This window comes from Balaenoptera musculus, chromosome 3 (assembly GCF_009873245.2).
Source record: "Balaenoptera musculus isolate JJ_BM4_2016_0621 chromosome 3, mBalMus1.pri.v3, whole genome shotgun sequence".
Classification (NCBI taxonomy): domain Eukaryota; kingdom Metazoa; phylum Chordata; class Mammalia; order Artiodactyla; family Balaenopteridae; genus Balaenoptera; species Balaenoptera musculus.
This window is the reverse complement of record NC_045787.1, coordinates 34375127-34392666: the sequence shown is the minus strand read 5'-3', so window position 1 is coordinate 34392666 and position 17540 is coordinate 34375127. Positions and strand designations below refer to the sequence as shown.

The following is a 17540-nucleotide window of genomic DNA, read 5'->3' as shown; positions in this document are numbered from 1 at the left end:
GAAAACTGGTGACCGGTACTGGTAACTTTTCCTATGTTTTGTATTAAAAGTTCCTGTAGTCTGTACTGAGTTTCTTTCAAGAATGAAAATAGAATAATTAGTCTTTACAGCTTAAGGGAAATTTAAAGGTCATATAATCCAACACCCTCATATTACCCATGAGAACATGGAGGCCTAGAGAGATTAAGGGACTCAAATGAGATTAAACAGCAGTGGCAGAATAATAACTGGAGCCTGCGTTTTGACTGCAAGAGAATGCAGAATGGAATCTCTTCAAGCTTAGAATTTTATCTGTGTTGACAAAAGCAGATGAAATACCAAATCATAACTATCCAAGCAATTTCAATAAAACCCAAATTTACTTAAAATCGTCATCTTATGAAGTCAAAAAAGGTTTTATTAGATTGAATTATCTAGGTGGCTTTAGTTTACCACTTAAATTTCCTCTTACATTAGGACTGTGTCAGACTCAGCCAAAGCCTCACTGCTGCCTTATGGTCCTGGAATAAATGAGCCAATTTTTTCAGAACTTTGATGAGGTACATATCACAAGGTGTACAGCCACTAGCCTCAGCCTCTTAATGTCCTGTGCAACTTTCCAGATAGAACTGAGACCTGTGATGTCTCTATGATGAACACAACAAAGTGGTAAATGTATAACTGGAGATAACGTTCCACTGGGTTGAAATATTTCACTCATGATTCACAAAAGAAAACATCAAACGATAAATGGAAACATGTATGTTTGCTAAATAACTGGCAAAACCATATCAAAGTATGTTCTATCACACTTACCTTTGTTGTTTAGAAAATATGAATAAAAATAATGTCACCATTAGCCCAAATATTCCAAAGATAATAAATAAGAACCATGGAAACTGGAAATCTGAAAAACATAAGAACAACATCTCACTCACAGAACTATGAATAGTTGAAGTTTACATTTCACTCTCCTGTTCCACATAAAAAAATTTCCTAATGTGTATTCATCTAGTAAAGTCAGTGATTTCATTTGATAACCACTGAAATAGAGTGCAATGACTTAGGAGTATTTTCTGTTCCAAGAACACCTCTATCCACTTCTTCAGATCCTTTCATGTACCAAAAAAAAAGTCAAAGTAAAGAAACAGCATACAGTTTAAGCACAATCCATGTTTATACAAACAAACTGCTTTAAGCATCTTATGTATTCAGGGTATGTCATTAAAATGCTTCAGCTCTAGGAAAAATTGATGCCTGTTAATATACTACTTTTCCTAAATAATGTCCACTTGGTTCTTTTTTTTTTTTTTTTAAAGGTGTGGTGATATTTTTTATCCTCCAGATTGAGGATCCATCAAAAAGATGGGGGCAGAGTTTTACTTTTGAATCATTACTGAAACTTTTTAGACATGCAGGGCATACATTTTCTGCTTAAAAAAATATTGTTTGACAGAAGAAGATCAGTACTAGGACTCCCATCTTCAGATTTTAGTACAATTTGTAGCAAATTTGTGGGAGTCTGTAAAACTTCTATTTCATTTCTCCAGAACAAGTGCCACAGTGGCAGAGGTTGACTGCTTTTAAGGTGGAATTTACCTTAACGTTGCTTTATTAAAAGTAGGCTTTTATGCTGTAATATTCTTTTATTTATTTTCTTATTCAGTTATTAAAAGCCCCAAGGGAGATGTTATGCATATTATAAAGAATTAGTGGGGGAGAGAATATCATTTTTTTATATCTTGTGGTACCTATATTTTTATATCAATGATATACCCAGGAACATAATATAAAGCGAGAGTTTAATTTTTTTCTTTTTTAACAGAGAAGGAAAAGCTTCTTGTTAAGGAATTAAATGCCATCACAATAAGCTTAAAGGGCATGTGGCTAACCTGAGTTTCATTGTATCAAGTATCATGTGAAACAACAAGCCTGTTGAGTAGAGCTTAGAAAAGATGGTGCTATAGACACTTTCATTTGTGTTATATGGTATCACGGATTCTACCTGTACTATAGACACTTTCATTTGTGTTATACAGTATCACGGATTCTACCTGTACCGTAAGTGCAGAAATATAAATTTAATTTCTCTGTAGCTTGTGATTGTTTCGTTAACAAACCTCAGACCTTCATGTGGCACTGTAGACCTTCCGTTTTTAATGGAGATGAGTTATAGCCAATTCCCACTTGGGAGTGATAATACTTTATACACTTACTATTCATTGTTAAGCAGCCTTCTTTATTTCTGTATCCAAAAACTTAAATTCTTTTATTCTGAATTCATAGGTCTCATTTCTTTAAACTATATGTTTATATTTCTTTTATATAGGATCTTCAAATATTCCTTGTCACTCTTGAGCGTATCTAGCACACGATTTACTAAGCCTTCCTCCAGGTAAAAGCCACACCCAAACTTTCTAAAACCAATGAACACCTGCCATTGACTACTTATGCTGACTCAATATTAGGCATTCTCTAAGATGCCACATAGATAGCCATCCATCCAGATTCAGAATTTCTTCACTGTGTATTTGAAAAACATTTTTTTCTGATTATAAGTGCAAAACAAACTCATAGAAAATACTAGAAATATAGAAAGAAAGAAATATAGAAATGAAGAAAAGAATCACCTGAAATTCTATTATCCAGAGATACCCCACCCCCTCCATCAACAGCTTAGTGTATCTTCTGCTCTTTAACTTGCACCTACCCCGTGACTTTTCCTGAATAATTCAAAAATGAAATCCTCCTTCCTCTTTTGTAATGGAGAGTACCTGTTACAGGCAGTGAACTCAAGGTCCCTCATCCTGACAATTGATGCTAACGTATCTTGATCTGGACAACACCCTAACAATCCCTGTATATTGACAAAAACCATGTTGGCTTCCATCTTAATCTCTTAGGTTTACCTTCTTCACATGCAAATGGTCTCATCTGAGGAAGTGTTACAAAGAGCACCTCACTGAACTCGCCATATTTTTCAGAGTTTCGTTGTCTGGATCTCACACGCACTTCATACTCTTTATCCAGTCTCAATGAGTACACTGGAACAGATGTTGACAGTACAGGGTCCATCTTTCAAGACAAAATATGAAACTTACTGGTTAGAGAGTCAACAACTCAATGCAATAAGCTCTATGAGGTGTTTCTACATTTGTATTCAAAATGAATTTCTGTAAAGTAGGCAACGTTTTAAAATGCGCTGGTGGAGTTTGCTATTTAGAGAAAGATCAAGGCAAATAGCTTAGTAACACAACATTGTAAATTAACTATACTTCAATTAAAAAATGGTAAAAAAAGAATCATTTTGTTAAATGGGTAGTAGTCTTCAAATTTATTTTGGTATAAACACGAAGATATAATAGACTTTTTTAAAGAAATGCAGCTATACCTTTGCATTAGGCTGTCAGATATTCTACTAAGATCAAAGCATTAATAGAATTATTATAGTGAATGGCAGAATTATAAAGATTACAGATACATTGCCTACCCTTTGGGATATTACATTCTTATATATAAAGACATCAGAACAGAAAGAAACAAACATATTTCCTATATCTATATCTGTTCTCTGGAAATCCTGGGTAGTCATTCATATGATCACAGAATTGGAAAGTATCCTAGAAAAATCATAGTTGTCTTAATTAAACTTTCAAACAATTCTATCAGCTTGCTCTAGAAGGCTTAAAGCCACCTCAAAATAGTTTGCTATTCAAAATTTGTGAAGAAAAGTCACTGGAGGCCTTTGGTAACAACCGTCAGCATTCCACAACCCTGAAGGCCAAGATGTTCCTTTACCTACCCAGGAAAGGGTAGGTGAGGCTATGAGACCTTTAAGACATGTTGCTATCAAAGAGGTTAGACACATCTAATGATGGTGTTTTCCTCCAAGTCAAATATTCAAAGCAGGTATCCAATATGTGCTTTTCTTGTGTTTTTGGGTAGAACATCTTGTTCCTGTTTATAGAAAATTAGGAACATTCTCTTCTTCAACAGCATGGGTTTTTCACATAAATAAGATTCTCATAATTTGTTTTATTAAGTCAGAGCCTGGGCCTTCAGCTTCTAAAACAAATTTCCCTTCACCTCAGTTAGTTTCTACTCACAAAGTACCTCTTTTTTTTTCCTATGTACACAGAATGGTTAGTTTGCATCTTTTATAGATGCTTCATATATGGAATATTTGTATATCTAAAATGCTTCTGAATATTAAATTCATTTTATTATTTTTCTTAAACTATTTTAAAAAGCCTATGTTTCCATTCTTGAAGCCCTCATTTCTCTGTCGCTGTCACCAGTACTATTCCTTTACAGATTTCATTAATAACAAAACCAAAAAGGGACCCTCGGCCATTCGACCCATGGCCCCCTCTCCATCTTCCCTCACCCTTCCACACCAGCCACACCAAACTCAAATTTGCTCACAGGGCTCCTAATACCCGCCCTGCTCCCTGCCACCTTCCTATGAAGGAAAGCCTATTCTTGGCTAATTCTCAATGCAAATACTGCTGATATTCTAAGAAGGCTTTTCTGGCAATTATCCCTACTCCATCCTGCCAGGTAGTACACATATTACTTCTTTTAATTCATTGCTCTAATTTCTATATTATACTGAAAATTCCCTGGGGGCACACAATGCCTTCATTTTCTTTACATTTCAAAAGCCCAGCACAATACCAGGTATATAGTAGGTACTCAAGAGACGGCCAACACATTGTGGATAATTCTACGCCACCCATTAAGTCTTAAAAACAACAACAACAACAACAACAAATTCTTAACTTGGTTTAGCAGGTAAATAGTTGTAAGCAACTACATGGTCATTAGAATTACTTTTATATTCAAAATGTGTTTAATAAATTAAAAATGGGCATAGTAATACCAAACTCAATATTGTCAAATGTAACATGAATTCCTGATACTAGCAACAAACATTAGCCTTTTCCCCCTTGACTTACAACCCTCTCTTCTTTTTATGCTTATGCCTCTTATTCTCATAACCAAGTAGAATGTAAGTTCTTCAAGAGAGGTCAATTCTTATAGATGGGCCCTTGATACTCATGACAATTCTGAGATACCTTGCAAATCACCAAACTTATAAAAATCATGAATTTGTAACTTCATTTATAAAAGGTAAGTAAAGTAAAAGTTAATTGACCCCTTTGGACTATCTGATGAGATTTAGCAGGGGTGCAATGAAAAGTGCCGCAAAGCCAAGCTGGGATGCGGCCCTGAATGGTTGACTGAGTCCCATGCTCCCACACACCTGGCTCAGAGTGTGCGATTCCTATCGGTGCCTCGGCTGGGACAGAACTACAGGCCATGGACTTTCTGTGTTCAAACTATCAGCACTCAATTTGTGTGCTAATGTTCTGATTTACATCTTTGCTTCTTCTAGGTTGTCAAACTTTTTTTGTTTCAGGTCTCCTCCACACTCTTAAAAATGATTGAGAATCCTAAAGATTTTGGTTTTTTGGGGTTATACCTATCACTATTTACCATACTAGAAACTGAAAATGAGAATTTTAAAAATACTAATTTCAAAATTAAAATAATAGATTTTATGTTAACATGTTTTTATAAAAATTATTGTACTTTCTGAAACAATAGAATTATAGTGAGAAAAATGACGTTGTTTTACATTTTTGCAAATCTCTTTAATATCTGGCTTAATGGCTGTATTTTTACATCTGTCTCTGAATTAAAACTGTTAGGATGTGTTGATTTGGTTGAGGTGCATAAATAAAACTTGGTCTCACAGATATATAGTGAGGAAACGGAAGAGATGTTTTAATACTCTTTTCAGATAATTGTATATATTCTTCTTTAACACCAACAAAAAAACTCAGTAAGTGGTATTTTCTTAAAGGTTAGTTGCAATGTGGAATCTTAAATTCTATCAATGAATCTTTCACACTTCATTGTATTAAAATCCACCATTCCATCTAGTACTTTGAATGGATCATTTCTCCATGTGTGGTTTTGGTTACAGTATGGTCATTTGGAAAATATTGTTCACTGAGTTATGCAGATTTTCTAAATGTTCACACATTTCACTATACAATATTAAAAAAACCCCTCACTTTTGCTTATAACACCACTGATCTTATTAGGAGATCTTCAAAGGTTGGGGAAGCTGTCAAGCTCACAGCTGCAGATAGCAAGTTTTCCAAAATTCGAATTTAACCTTGAAAGCTCAAATTTTCTCATTGGCAACAAATACTGTCAATTGTTTTTCTTAAGTGGTAAGTTCACTTTTTCAAGAAATGTTGCCAAGTATTTGCCAACTCAAATGTGAAAAGCCATCCAGCTGTTTATCAGTTGTTTTTTCAAAGTAAAAATGGTATTCCAAGCAAAAAGCAGCTAGTTCAAGCAGGCAACTCGGGTGTTTAAATGCCTTTTCTCAAGATAACAAACCACACCTCAGTATGCAGCTGCAGTGCTTTATGTGTACTTCCCATGTGTCACACAGAAGATTAAAAAGCTACATACTCAGAAATTGTGATTTAATAAAATTAATAATATATGCAGCTTCATCGAGGACATTCTTATGTGAAACTCCCTCCCCCCAGCCCTGCTCACGGCTTCTTAACTGTGAGTGCACGGTGGTGAAGAATACAGTGACTGTCAGGACGATTTGGAATTATTGCCTTGATTTGTGCTAAGGCAGCGGCAGTGTTTCCACTATTGCGCTTGTACCATCTGTGTAAATCTCGACACAGTGAAAAAAGGAAAGAACATTCTAGTATTATTATGAAAATAGTCTTGAGCTTGTGGACTCCCTGAAAGGGTCCCAGGGACCCTCAGGGGTCCAAAGTTTACACTTTGGGAACTGCTGCCCTGGGGTGCCTAGCACCGTGCCTTGTGCACAGTAGTTATTTCAATACCTGGTTGCTGAACAAATGTTTGACTGAAGCTTGAATTTAGGAAGCCTTGTTTGACTCAGCATCCAGCCAAGCTTTTCTGCACCAAGTTACGGAACAGATATCTAAATTAAAATGATTCTGCAAACAGAACCTTGAAGCCCAATATTTAACTGTGCACAGCTGCTCTAAACTTAACTTTCCTCTAATGACAAAACTGGCTTCTTTCTCAGCAGTTCACTGAATGGACAGGGCCCGGTGTCTCAAAATTCTGAGAGTGAGGCTGTGCCGGGCTGCTGGGCACGACCTGGTGACCGGCCAGAAACCACTTGGCTTGGCCAGGCCTGTGGCTGTGGCTAGACTGATTTAGCATTGGTTACATTGGGAGCAGCATGATAATCCTGGTTTCTTCTTGTTGTGTGCCATGTGGACTTTATCTAAGTGCCCAGCTCCCATACACCTGGCAAGGAAGTGAGGGGTTCAGAGGTCAACCAGTACCATGCCACTTGCTTAGATAAAAACCTCTTAGCTTGATTCTCCCTTGAGGTATGTAACAAAACATCCTTCTGAAACCTCTAGGGGATCAATTCCCTCCCCCTCTGTTTCCCTCCTGGAGTCACTCAAGAACTTATTTTAATGGGGGTCTGGTGAAGAGTAGCAACTAAAATCACGGGAGAATATTTAGCCACAGCTCACTGTTGACCTTGATCATAACCCTTCCCATGTTTAGCCACATCCTCAAAGGCAGCTAAGTGGCTAGAGTACACGATATTGTTCTAAGGTTCAACTGGATACCAATGATGACTGGGGAAATATAGTCTTCCTTTCCTTCCATAGGTTTCTGTATAAAACTCCATGTAAGCATTTGCTGTCTTAAAGAATTCCAAGATGATATCTTACTGATTATAGCCATTTTTCTCAAATAAGAAATTAGAGAGCATATAGCACGGGCATGTGGTATTAAGTCAAAAGAAAGTCTACAAATGAGAGGGGGTTGTTAAACTAAAAAGAAGAAAAGTCAAAGGATTTTTAAATGTGAGATGTAATGATATCTTACCATTTTCCATTGGGTCTCATTTACTTCTTTGTATTGCAGTTCATACTCCAGGACTATCCATCCCTTCTGAACATCTGCATTTGGTGGTGGTTCCCATCTCACTTGGATATCTGCATGAATCCCTGTTAAACTGATGTTCAGTAAAGTCCAGTTGAGGCCAATGGGTGGATCTGGTTGCACTGGGCATTTCAACAGAGAATTAGTACACAGACACAGCTCGACATTAGTGGAATGCTTTCTTCCGAAGAGACTGTTACTTTATACATTTTTATTATTCAAACTCTTAATTCTTCCAATATTCCCACTGTATGGGAGAGTATCATTTTTTTTTTAACATCTTTACTGGAGTATAACTGGTTTACAATGGTGTGTTAGTTTCTGCTTTATAACAAAGTGAATCATTTTTTAACTTAAGGATGATCTGTTTTTAACTTAAAAAAAAAGCCCCTATAAAAAACTTCTTTTTGAGTTTAAAATCTGATCTATAGCTATTCTTAAAGATTTGCCATGTTTTACATTTCTTTTGGCTCTGATAGGATTAATACTTTGGGATTTTGGCAAAGGAATTCACTTTAACTCAAAACTGAAGGAACGGAGAGTCAGAAAGATCTATGGTATTTAAACATGTTGCTGTTTTGGAACTAGGGGTGGAGAAATCTTTTTTCTTCCAAGCTGTATGTGACCTGGGGCAAGATATTTCTTATTTTCTTTCTCATTTCTTGTCTTTGCCATTTCTGTACGGCTACAGAAGCACAATCCTTCCAAACACTCAGTAAATACTCCTTAGCTTGTCTTCCTAGCCACATGTGATCATTTCTTCAGATATAAAATGAAGGCATTACACTGCTCTCTCAAATGGTAATGAATCAGTGTTTTCTGTGTTTTACTTAACTGCATGCTACTGACCACTGTGGAGTGGATACTACTTTTTAAAAAATGAGAAAGTCCCAATTTGACTAATCATGACCACATTTTGGAAATTAAATTGAAGGGATTTGCAAAATAGCTAAGCTACCCACATCATGATAGTTATACCTCATCTTTCTGGATTTGTTGGGGACTGATGAATTCTGAAAACCAAAGCTTAACCCTTTAGATGACTGAACTATAAAAATGTTTTAATGCAAAATTTTCTCAAACTTATTACTCATGTTGCATCTTACAAATCTTCCTGTCTACTTTAAATAGAGGATATAGAACTGGGTCCTTTCTGAGAAGGCTCAGTACCACCGTTATGAGCATAATAATAACCTCTTCCTTACTTTTATGCTTATTTCTAGGTGCCTTAGTTGACACATTATGGTGTGAGAAACACTCTGAGATGTTTAAAAAGCATCTGAAACTGAACACATTCAAAGGCAAGTCTTCTGCCTGAAGCTTGCTCCTCTTCTACCTTCCCTGCTTCTGTTGATGGTGACTCCATTCCTCCAGTTGCTCAGGATAAAAATGGTCAACCCTTCCCAGACTCATCTTTTTTTTCACCATCCCACATTCTGTCAGCGGTACTTTCAAGATATTCCCCAAATCCACCCACTTCTCATCACCTGCATGGCTCTAACCTGGTCCTGGCCATTATCATTTTTTTTTTTTTTTTTTTGCTGCATTAGCCTCCCAACTAGTCTCTTCCTGTGGTCCTTGTCCCCCTTCAGTCTATTCTCAACACAGCCCTCAATACTGTGGACATGGTGGTCATCTTAAGTTAGGTCATATCACTCATCATTTAAAGCCTTCCAAAGGCTTCCTATCTCACTGCAGATGAAAGCCAAAGTCACACAATGGCTTAAAGGGTACCTTAGCTTTGACCCTCTGACCTCTGGGATATGGTCTATGACCACGCTCCTCCTCGTTCTCCGTGTGTCCCCTCGCTACCCCATGCTGTTCCTTGAGAGAGCAAAGGCATGCTGCCGCTTCAGGATCTTTACCCTTCCTGTGCCCTCTTCCCTCAGGTAGACATGTGACTGTTCTCTCATTTCCTTCTTTACTCATGTGTCACTGTCTCAGTGAAGCCATGTCTGATAACGCTACCATTGCAACCTCTCCAGCGTGCTTTTCTCCCTCCCGATGTTATCTCTCTTCCCAGCATGGTCTCTTTCCACCCTCACTGGGAAAATGTCCCACTAGGGCAGACGTTTTCTGTCCCCAGCACCAAGAACACTGCCTGGCCCAAGGAAGAGACTCAAAGATTGGCTGAATAAACTGAATGAATGACAAATGCCTAAGTAATATATGACTTTAAATCCAAAGACGAGCCCTGTGAGGTCTAGTAGAATACATTCATAATACATGAGGGAGCTGAGGCTTGTGACTGTCATCTTCAGATCTAGGTTCACCTCCGTTCTTTGTTGTCTCTCACTCTCAGCTCCCTCCCTCCCTGCTTTCATGGTAACTCTGCCCATCATCATCTTTTGCCTTGATTATCACAAAGTCTTCTAATCCCCATACCTCTAGTCTGTGCTATTCCAATCTACCCTCTACACTGCAGCAAGATGAATTTCCCTGAGACAATAGTACCATACTGTATGGCTTTGAGGTTAAGAGCATGGGCTCTGGAGCTATGCTGCTTAGGTTCAAATCTCAGCTCTGCCTACCAGCTGTCTGACCTTGAGCTAGTCATTGATCCCCTGCTTTGGGGATCAGTTTCATCATCTGTAAAATGGGGATTATAATAGAATCTATCTCACACAGTTATCATACCTGATCTATGGTAAATGCTTTGTAAGTGTTAGCAATAAATATCCTGAGGTCATTTCCCTGCTTAAGCATCCTCAAGTGTACCCCCTGGGCAGTAGTAAGGTAAAGTCCAAATTCCTCTGTGGGGTATAAAAGATCAATTGATGATTTCTCTGGCCAACGAGTCAGGCCTGCCAAACTGCTCCCGAGTCTGTGAACATTCTGTGCTGTTTGTCACTTTTGGAACTTAGTCGCTGTTGGAAGACACAGTCCATCTTGTATAACTGGCAACTCCTGCTGATGCTTTAAGAAGTAACTGAACTAGTCACCATCTCTGTGCAGCCCTTTCTCATCCCTCAGGCCCAGTCAATCATTCACACCTCTGGCCACAACCTTGGCTTGCTGTGCATTCCACACACCTTGAGTCCGGCACCTATTGTGCTGTATCACAATTACTTGTTAACCTGCCTGATTTCCCTACTTGACTGCGTCTTACTCGTTCTGTAGCCAACACACCCAGCACAGTGCCCGGCTCATGGCAGGCACTCAGTGAAAAGTCAGCCAGGTAAACGAGTGGGGCTGGCTCTTGGCAGGGACAGGGTTAGAACATGGGTCTTGACACAGTAGTCTTTCTACTACCCATTTAGCCACGAGACAGCTACATCTATTGACGTTAGGGCATATGTACGAATAGTTCCTCTAAACCGTATAATTGGGTTCTCTTTTCTGCTTGGGACAGTTTTCTCAATCTTCTCCCTCAAAGTCAGGCTATCAGATTTACTTGTTTCTATCTGCAGCTTCTACCCACACTCTCTCTGTCTCTTCCAGTCTGCTGATGCCTGGGAAACCACACACAAGAACAACACATCTGAGAGAGCCTCCAAGGAATTCCTATAAGCAACAAATGAGCTTTGTGGATAGATTTGAGGCACCAATGTCAGCTACTCAGGGTCCTTCTTTGATTCGTTCTATTTAGCTGTTTATACTATTATATTATAGTATAATATACTATAGTATATTATAATATAAACATGAATATTCCAATTATGGTTGTTTGTTTTGTTTCATTTCCCCTGTGTCCACATGATGGGCAAGGGATAAGCTGCTTGGATCTTTCACTTTGTTCATTGAGCTGACTACCTCCAGTGTTTGTTTTGAGATCTTATAAACATGTCTTTAAACTGATTTTGGCTGTTCTGTCAATGTAAAATTCCAGAATGATTATGCCTTGTGGTAAAGAAAATCTAGGCATTTATTATAGCAATGACAGAGATCAAGGCCAATGTATTTCAGTAGATCAGAATATAATAATCATACCAAATCATTAGGAGAGATGGAATCTTAAGAGTGCATTGAGTTTGTCCCTTGCAGCGGCACACAAGAATATAATCCAGCTTTAGAGACCTTCTCAAGGAAAAGACTCCATAAGGCTCCTATTCTTTTCTTTACAACATTTACTGCCAGATTTTTTTCATGTTAGAGCCAACCCAAGCTCCCTCTGCCCTTTCTCTCTGGTTCACCAGCTGATCTCATGCACTGTAAAGGAGACCTCCATCCCTCTACAGAGTGCAATGACACAGTCTTCCTATTTGCATACACTTGGACTTTGCAGCCTTCCCCACTTATTTAATCTAAAGCCATGTCAAATAAAACACAAACCTGTGATTTACCTATTTCCTCAACAGAGAAACACTTTTGATCCACAGTATCGCCATTGCTGGTTAGCTTGATACAGTAGGGGATCCAAATGGAGGTATAAGATGAATTAAAGTAACAGCTGTTTTCTCCAGCAGAGACATAATCGGGGCATTCTTTCCATTCTTGAGTCCATTCTTGAGTGCTCCTGAAATGGAGGGTAAAAAAGGATGAATTGTTCCCCCAAACCATGCCATAGCTTAAGCCAAAGCAAGGTGCTTGGCAGTCAGATTCAATAAATTGGGACACAAATATGTTATGAACAAGTATCTTAGTGGCCCCATTTCCAAGAAGTAGCACATCTGTGGACTGATGATCAGTGTCTGTAGACCGATAGAAGGCCATTTGGTACTTCTGCCTATACTAAAAGCATCCCTCCATTGACTGCGTATAATGTGCCAGCTCCTAAATTAAGTGATTTATTGGTAGGTACTTCATTATCCCCATTCTACAGATGAGGGTTCTCAGGCTTACCAAGGTTTAAAAATGTTCCTTTATTAAAATACTGCAGAGTCAACTCCCAAACTATAGAGATTCCCAGAGAATAGCTGAGTCTTTAAACCTGGGTATTCCCCCAACTTATGGTGGAAGAAACTGAGGCAGCACACTGATGGTGTTCTGCAGGCTGAGTGACATTGAGATTTGGGTGGCCCTGAAGTGGAAAATTGGCTACTGCCCTACTCTGAACCTCTGCATCCTGTGTCCATCTCCCCAAAGCTGTCCATTGTTTGGGGGGGATGGTTTCCCGTTGCCTTGAACTCCTTCCCATACTCCTGATATTTTTCCTTAATTACATGAAGAGCCACGGGAACATTTCAAACATGCTGGACATCCAGGTAACCTTTAAGAAACATGGGAGTCCTAGGATTTTCCCCTCTACTCATAAAAGAGACAAAAGCCATGAACCCAGAAATTTAAAAAAATTCTCCAAACTGAGAAAGCATTTTTCTTCTCCATTTTGTAAATAGAAATGGACATTTAATTATAATATCAAAAAAAGGAAAACAAAAATGGGCTGAACTGAATCAATGTGTTTGCCTATCAGTTCCTTTTTTGGTTTCTCTACAAAGAACAAGTTCATCTTTTCCTATATCTTGGATCAGATAAGCACAAACAAAACGAGTCATGAAGGATAGATGGACACATGGAGAACACTGAAGAAATCAGAAAAGCTACATCTCCGTATTTAAATTCTACCATAGAGTTATTCAGCTCTATCCCACTCTACAGAAAGCATCATTTACCCAGATGACTTAGAACAACAGCAGGATGTGTGTCGAAGAAAAAAGAGATGCCAGGAAGTTCTCTGTGGGAGGACGTCAGTTTGGGGAAAGGATATTCCCTGATCAGCTGCTAAGGGGACTTGAACAAAAACGCAGAGCAATCAAAAGATCGCTCAGACTCAAGTCCATCCCAGCAGGAACTGAGCAAACATGTGAGACAATGTGACACAGCTCTTCTCCCACTTCCCATCTGCTCGCCTGACTGAATGAATGAATTCAGCAAGCCATCTTTGGGTGTCTCCCATGCAAGCAGTATGTAAGCATTATAGCTGGCACGAGTACTGTGTGGCTATAATGATTAATAAGACTTGATCACTACCTTCAGGCTAGAAGACGACTCAGAAATTACCATCCAAGTACTTTCTTTTTTTGTCTCCTTTATTCAGTATATTGATATTTCATAAGCATTGATTCTATATAAAACACTGTGCCAGATATTGTGCGGGATTCATGTGAATTACTCCTGCCTCAGGGGAATGACCGAGAAACTATTACAAAGCAGTGTGGCTAAGTGTTTACACACAGTACTCACTGGAGTTAGAAGAGGGAATGATTGCTCTGGCTGTTCATGGAAGGCTTCAAGGTGGAGGTGGTGTTTTTAGTAATCTTGAAGATGGGTAGAAGTTTAATAGATGGCAATAGGGAAAGCAAGAGCGGGAACAGAAGGCAATGGAGTAATTGGGAAAAACTTTCTTAAATTAGAATTGCTACTTAGGTGGGGTAATTGATTATTTACTTATGCTTCACTAGGCTCTCGGCGGAGAAGGGGGTTTATAAGTCAAGGAGACATAAAGCCAGGTAATCTGTGGCTGAGGGAGAAGGGGGTGGGAATGACCTTGTGTCGGCTGAGGCGCTTGGGGCTGGCAGGCCAGACCGTGGAGGTCTGTGGGCATCGCCCCGGGGGGTGGGTGCTGGGCAGCAGTGGACAACAAGGACCCTGCAGGCTGTGGGAAGGCAGGAGGAAGAGCTGGGAGAAGACACATGTTTCCTTCTTTACAGCTGTTTCCCAAGCTGGCCTGTTTGGCACTAGGAGGAAACTTGTGTAATATCAGGGGGTCCATGAGACAGCTGCTCATCAGCTGTTGGAAAGAACTTGGGATTAACATGGACAGTGAACTGTTGCTTAATTTCTGGTTGAGATTCTCAAAAGCTGCACACTCTTGGATGAGAGGCAGATTCATCTCCGATGGGAAAATTAAGTGGGTAGAGGGTAGAAGTAAGAATTGTGTGTATGTGTTTAGAATAGGAAAAAGATAAAAAAGAAATATCGATAGGTGGGTCATGGAACTATAGTATGGTTTATTTTATCTTGGCTTTCAAACAAAATAAGAGTATAGTAAAGAGAATGGTTTAAGAGATTGCCCAGGAAATGAGGCTTCCATATAATAGTAAAGGACATATCAAATGTATTTAGCATAACTGACAGTATTAAAGTTAGTATTAAAACATTCTAAAGATGTAGGCCAGTGCTTAGCAGGTCTGGATTTGTAAGAGGGAGGTTAGCTCTGTGTATTTCACACAGTTTCTCAACTTTGGCTTGTCAGCACCCTGGTCCCCACGGGGACTGTATGAAAAACACTGTTTAGACTGTCCCCAACCCATTAGCTCCACGGAACAAACAACTTAAAGCACTTATCTTAAGCACAATGGATCAGGAAGAGCTAGTTCAAAACACAACTCCCAACCCCCTCCCTCATTAACTGAAGTTGAATTTTATTTTAAATACATATTTAACACTTCTTTTTAAACTATTAAATTTAGAGGAAAAAAAAACAAATGGACTCACAAAACAGATGCTCTGTTGCCTGCCTTCACTGGGTTGAATTTCTCTACAGATGACCAAAGCCCGTTTATGCAAGCTACTCCCTACACTTCAGCGCTTTAGGTTTGCTCCCAGACTGGCTTGTGACATAGAGGTGAGAACTATAGAAAGAGCCTATCAATAAAAATCAGAATAAAGAGCAGAAGAAATGCTTTCCGCTTAAAGGTAACCAATTGGAAGAGAAATAAAAAAAAAAAATAGAACATCATTTATGTTCTAAGGGCAACTGTTTTCATTATCTCCAGATCATGCGTTTTAACCTTAAAATTTAACATTTTCCTTAAAAAAAGAAAAGAAAGTAAAACTGCTCTTTCTCCTTTCTAATTTCCCCCACCACCTTGCATGGAAAAGAAACTTTCTTTTCAAAAGCCGGGGTAATTTGGGGAGGGGGTCTGGTGGGGTTGGGGGAGAGATAATCTTTGGGACTGAGTCTTCACACGCCCACTTCTTTGAAAACGAGGCGTCTGCAGGCAAAAGGCTGAGAGCAGAGCATGCTGACAGGCTCCCAGAGCCTCTTTTTGCCAGGCCTGTGATTTGCATTCTTGCTGAGTCCCCTCCAAGCTCAGAGGCTGAATCGGGCACGGTCTCCATCACAGGGTGGCACAGACCGTTCTGAATTGGCTGCCTCTTCCCCCAGCTCACCTGGCCGGGAGCAGAGCCAGCCAAGCCTGCAGCTGCCTCTGGGCCCGTCCTCTGGGCCTGACGTGTTTAGATCCCCTCGTGCTTTAGCTACCAAGGCCAGGCCGGGAGTGCATCAGCCCCTCCTGCTCCTCCCCGCCTCCAGTGTTCCGGTTCTGCATGACATCATGTCACAGTTTCATCTGTGTATCAGGGATGGGGAGTCATGATTCTATAGTCCCAGGAGTTGCCTGGGAACTGAATTCTAAGAAACAATCACAAGAGTCAGAAAATGCATTTGTATTTTCCTCTTTGTGTAAGTGGGTAACATGAAGGCAACACATCTGTACTCTAATTGGTGCAGTCCTGATAATGTATATTCCTGATACTCCTAATTCCCTTAATTCTCCCCTTTCCAGAGAAACCGGGCTGGGCACTCATGTTATTTTGGCTAAGATATTCAAAATAGTTAAATGCTTATAGAGAAAACACAAAACACTGATTTTGCCAGTTTGGTAGGCCCTAATTATGAGGTTGTACTTAGGGGGTTTGAGGATGTGACAATTTCTTCCCCTGGGATCCCAAACTCTACTAGGACAATAATTGATGACATCTTTCTGAATAGATCCAAGACTTTCCCCCCACCTCGTCACACTTTCAGTGGCATCTCTATTGTCACAGAGCTGGGTTTGGACTAGGGACGCTGAAAAGCCTGGGCTGTGCAGAGAAGGCCTGGAGGCAAAGGTATGTGGCCCTGATGGATGAGGGTAAGGGACAAATATATATTTGTGAAGGCTGCATCCTTCTGGATCTTTTTGCTCAGGTTCAAATTTGGTGAATATTAGGGTGGTGAAAATCTGTTTTCATAAAGTGGGCCCAACTGCTACTTCTCTCTTCATTTTAGTTAATTGTGCCAGTATGAATAACTTATTTTGTTTTGATTGAGCTCTAAGTTACTGAAGCAAAAGTATGAAAATTGAACCTACTAAATCTCTCTTCATTTAACAATCATTTCAAAAGATATTCAAAAGTGTTACCAGACATTTTAGCTTCCTGTCCAAATGTATGTATATAAATCATATTTGTCTACCGGCCCCTACCTCTCTGCAGTATCAGCCTTGCTGGGAAAAAAACGTGCATTTGGTGCCCAACCATCTCATCTTTGTGTGCCGTTCGGGGTACATCTGCGAGACCTCTCACACACCTGGAAGGTGACTAAGGCCAGTCCTGGTTGCTAATTCAAAGTGTTTATTTGCAAATTAAGCATCCAGCTCTGCATTAAAAATGGTCTTATAGCACACCAATAATCCTAAGCAGTAAAGAATCAAAAATCACTTTTATAGCCCAGCAATTAGAATTCTATATTATTTTAAATTATTATCACGCTACCAATAATAAGAATAGCAGCTACCATTTATTCAGTACTTACTATGCTGGTCACCAAGCACCGTGATAAGTGTTTTTCATGGATTAGTTAATAGAATCCTCACAAGAAGCCATGTGGCAAGGTCTATTATCTCCATTTTGCAAATGAGGTGGCTGAATTGTTGACA

At 39.3% G+C, this 17540-nt stretch overlaps 1 protein-coding gene across 4 annotated transcripts in view; it reads right to left on the bottom strand.

Moving 5' to 3' along the window:
- GHR (growth hormone receptor) overlaps nucleotides 1-17540 on the bottom strand; it is a 277695-nt gene that overhangs the window by 15679 nt on the left and 244476 nt on the right. For all 4 annotated transcript variants that reach the window (XM_036849228.1, XM_036849230.1, XM_036849229.1 and 1 more), the window contains 4 exons: nucleotides 12240-12412; nucleotides 7900-8078; nucleotides 2889-3054; nucleotides 796-886 (listed from right to left, as the gene is read on the bottom strand). In XM_036849228.1, coding sequence (XP_036705123.1) covers nucleotides 796-886; nucleotides 2889-3054; nucleotides 7900-8078; nucleotides 12240-12412 — 609 coding nt within the window. The remainder of the gene's footprint in view (nucleotides 1-795; nucleotides 887-2888; nucleotides 3055-7899; nucleotides 8079-12239; nucleotides 12413-17540) is intronic.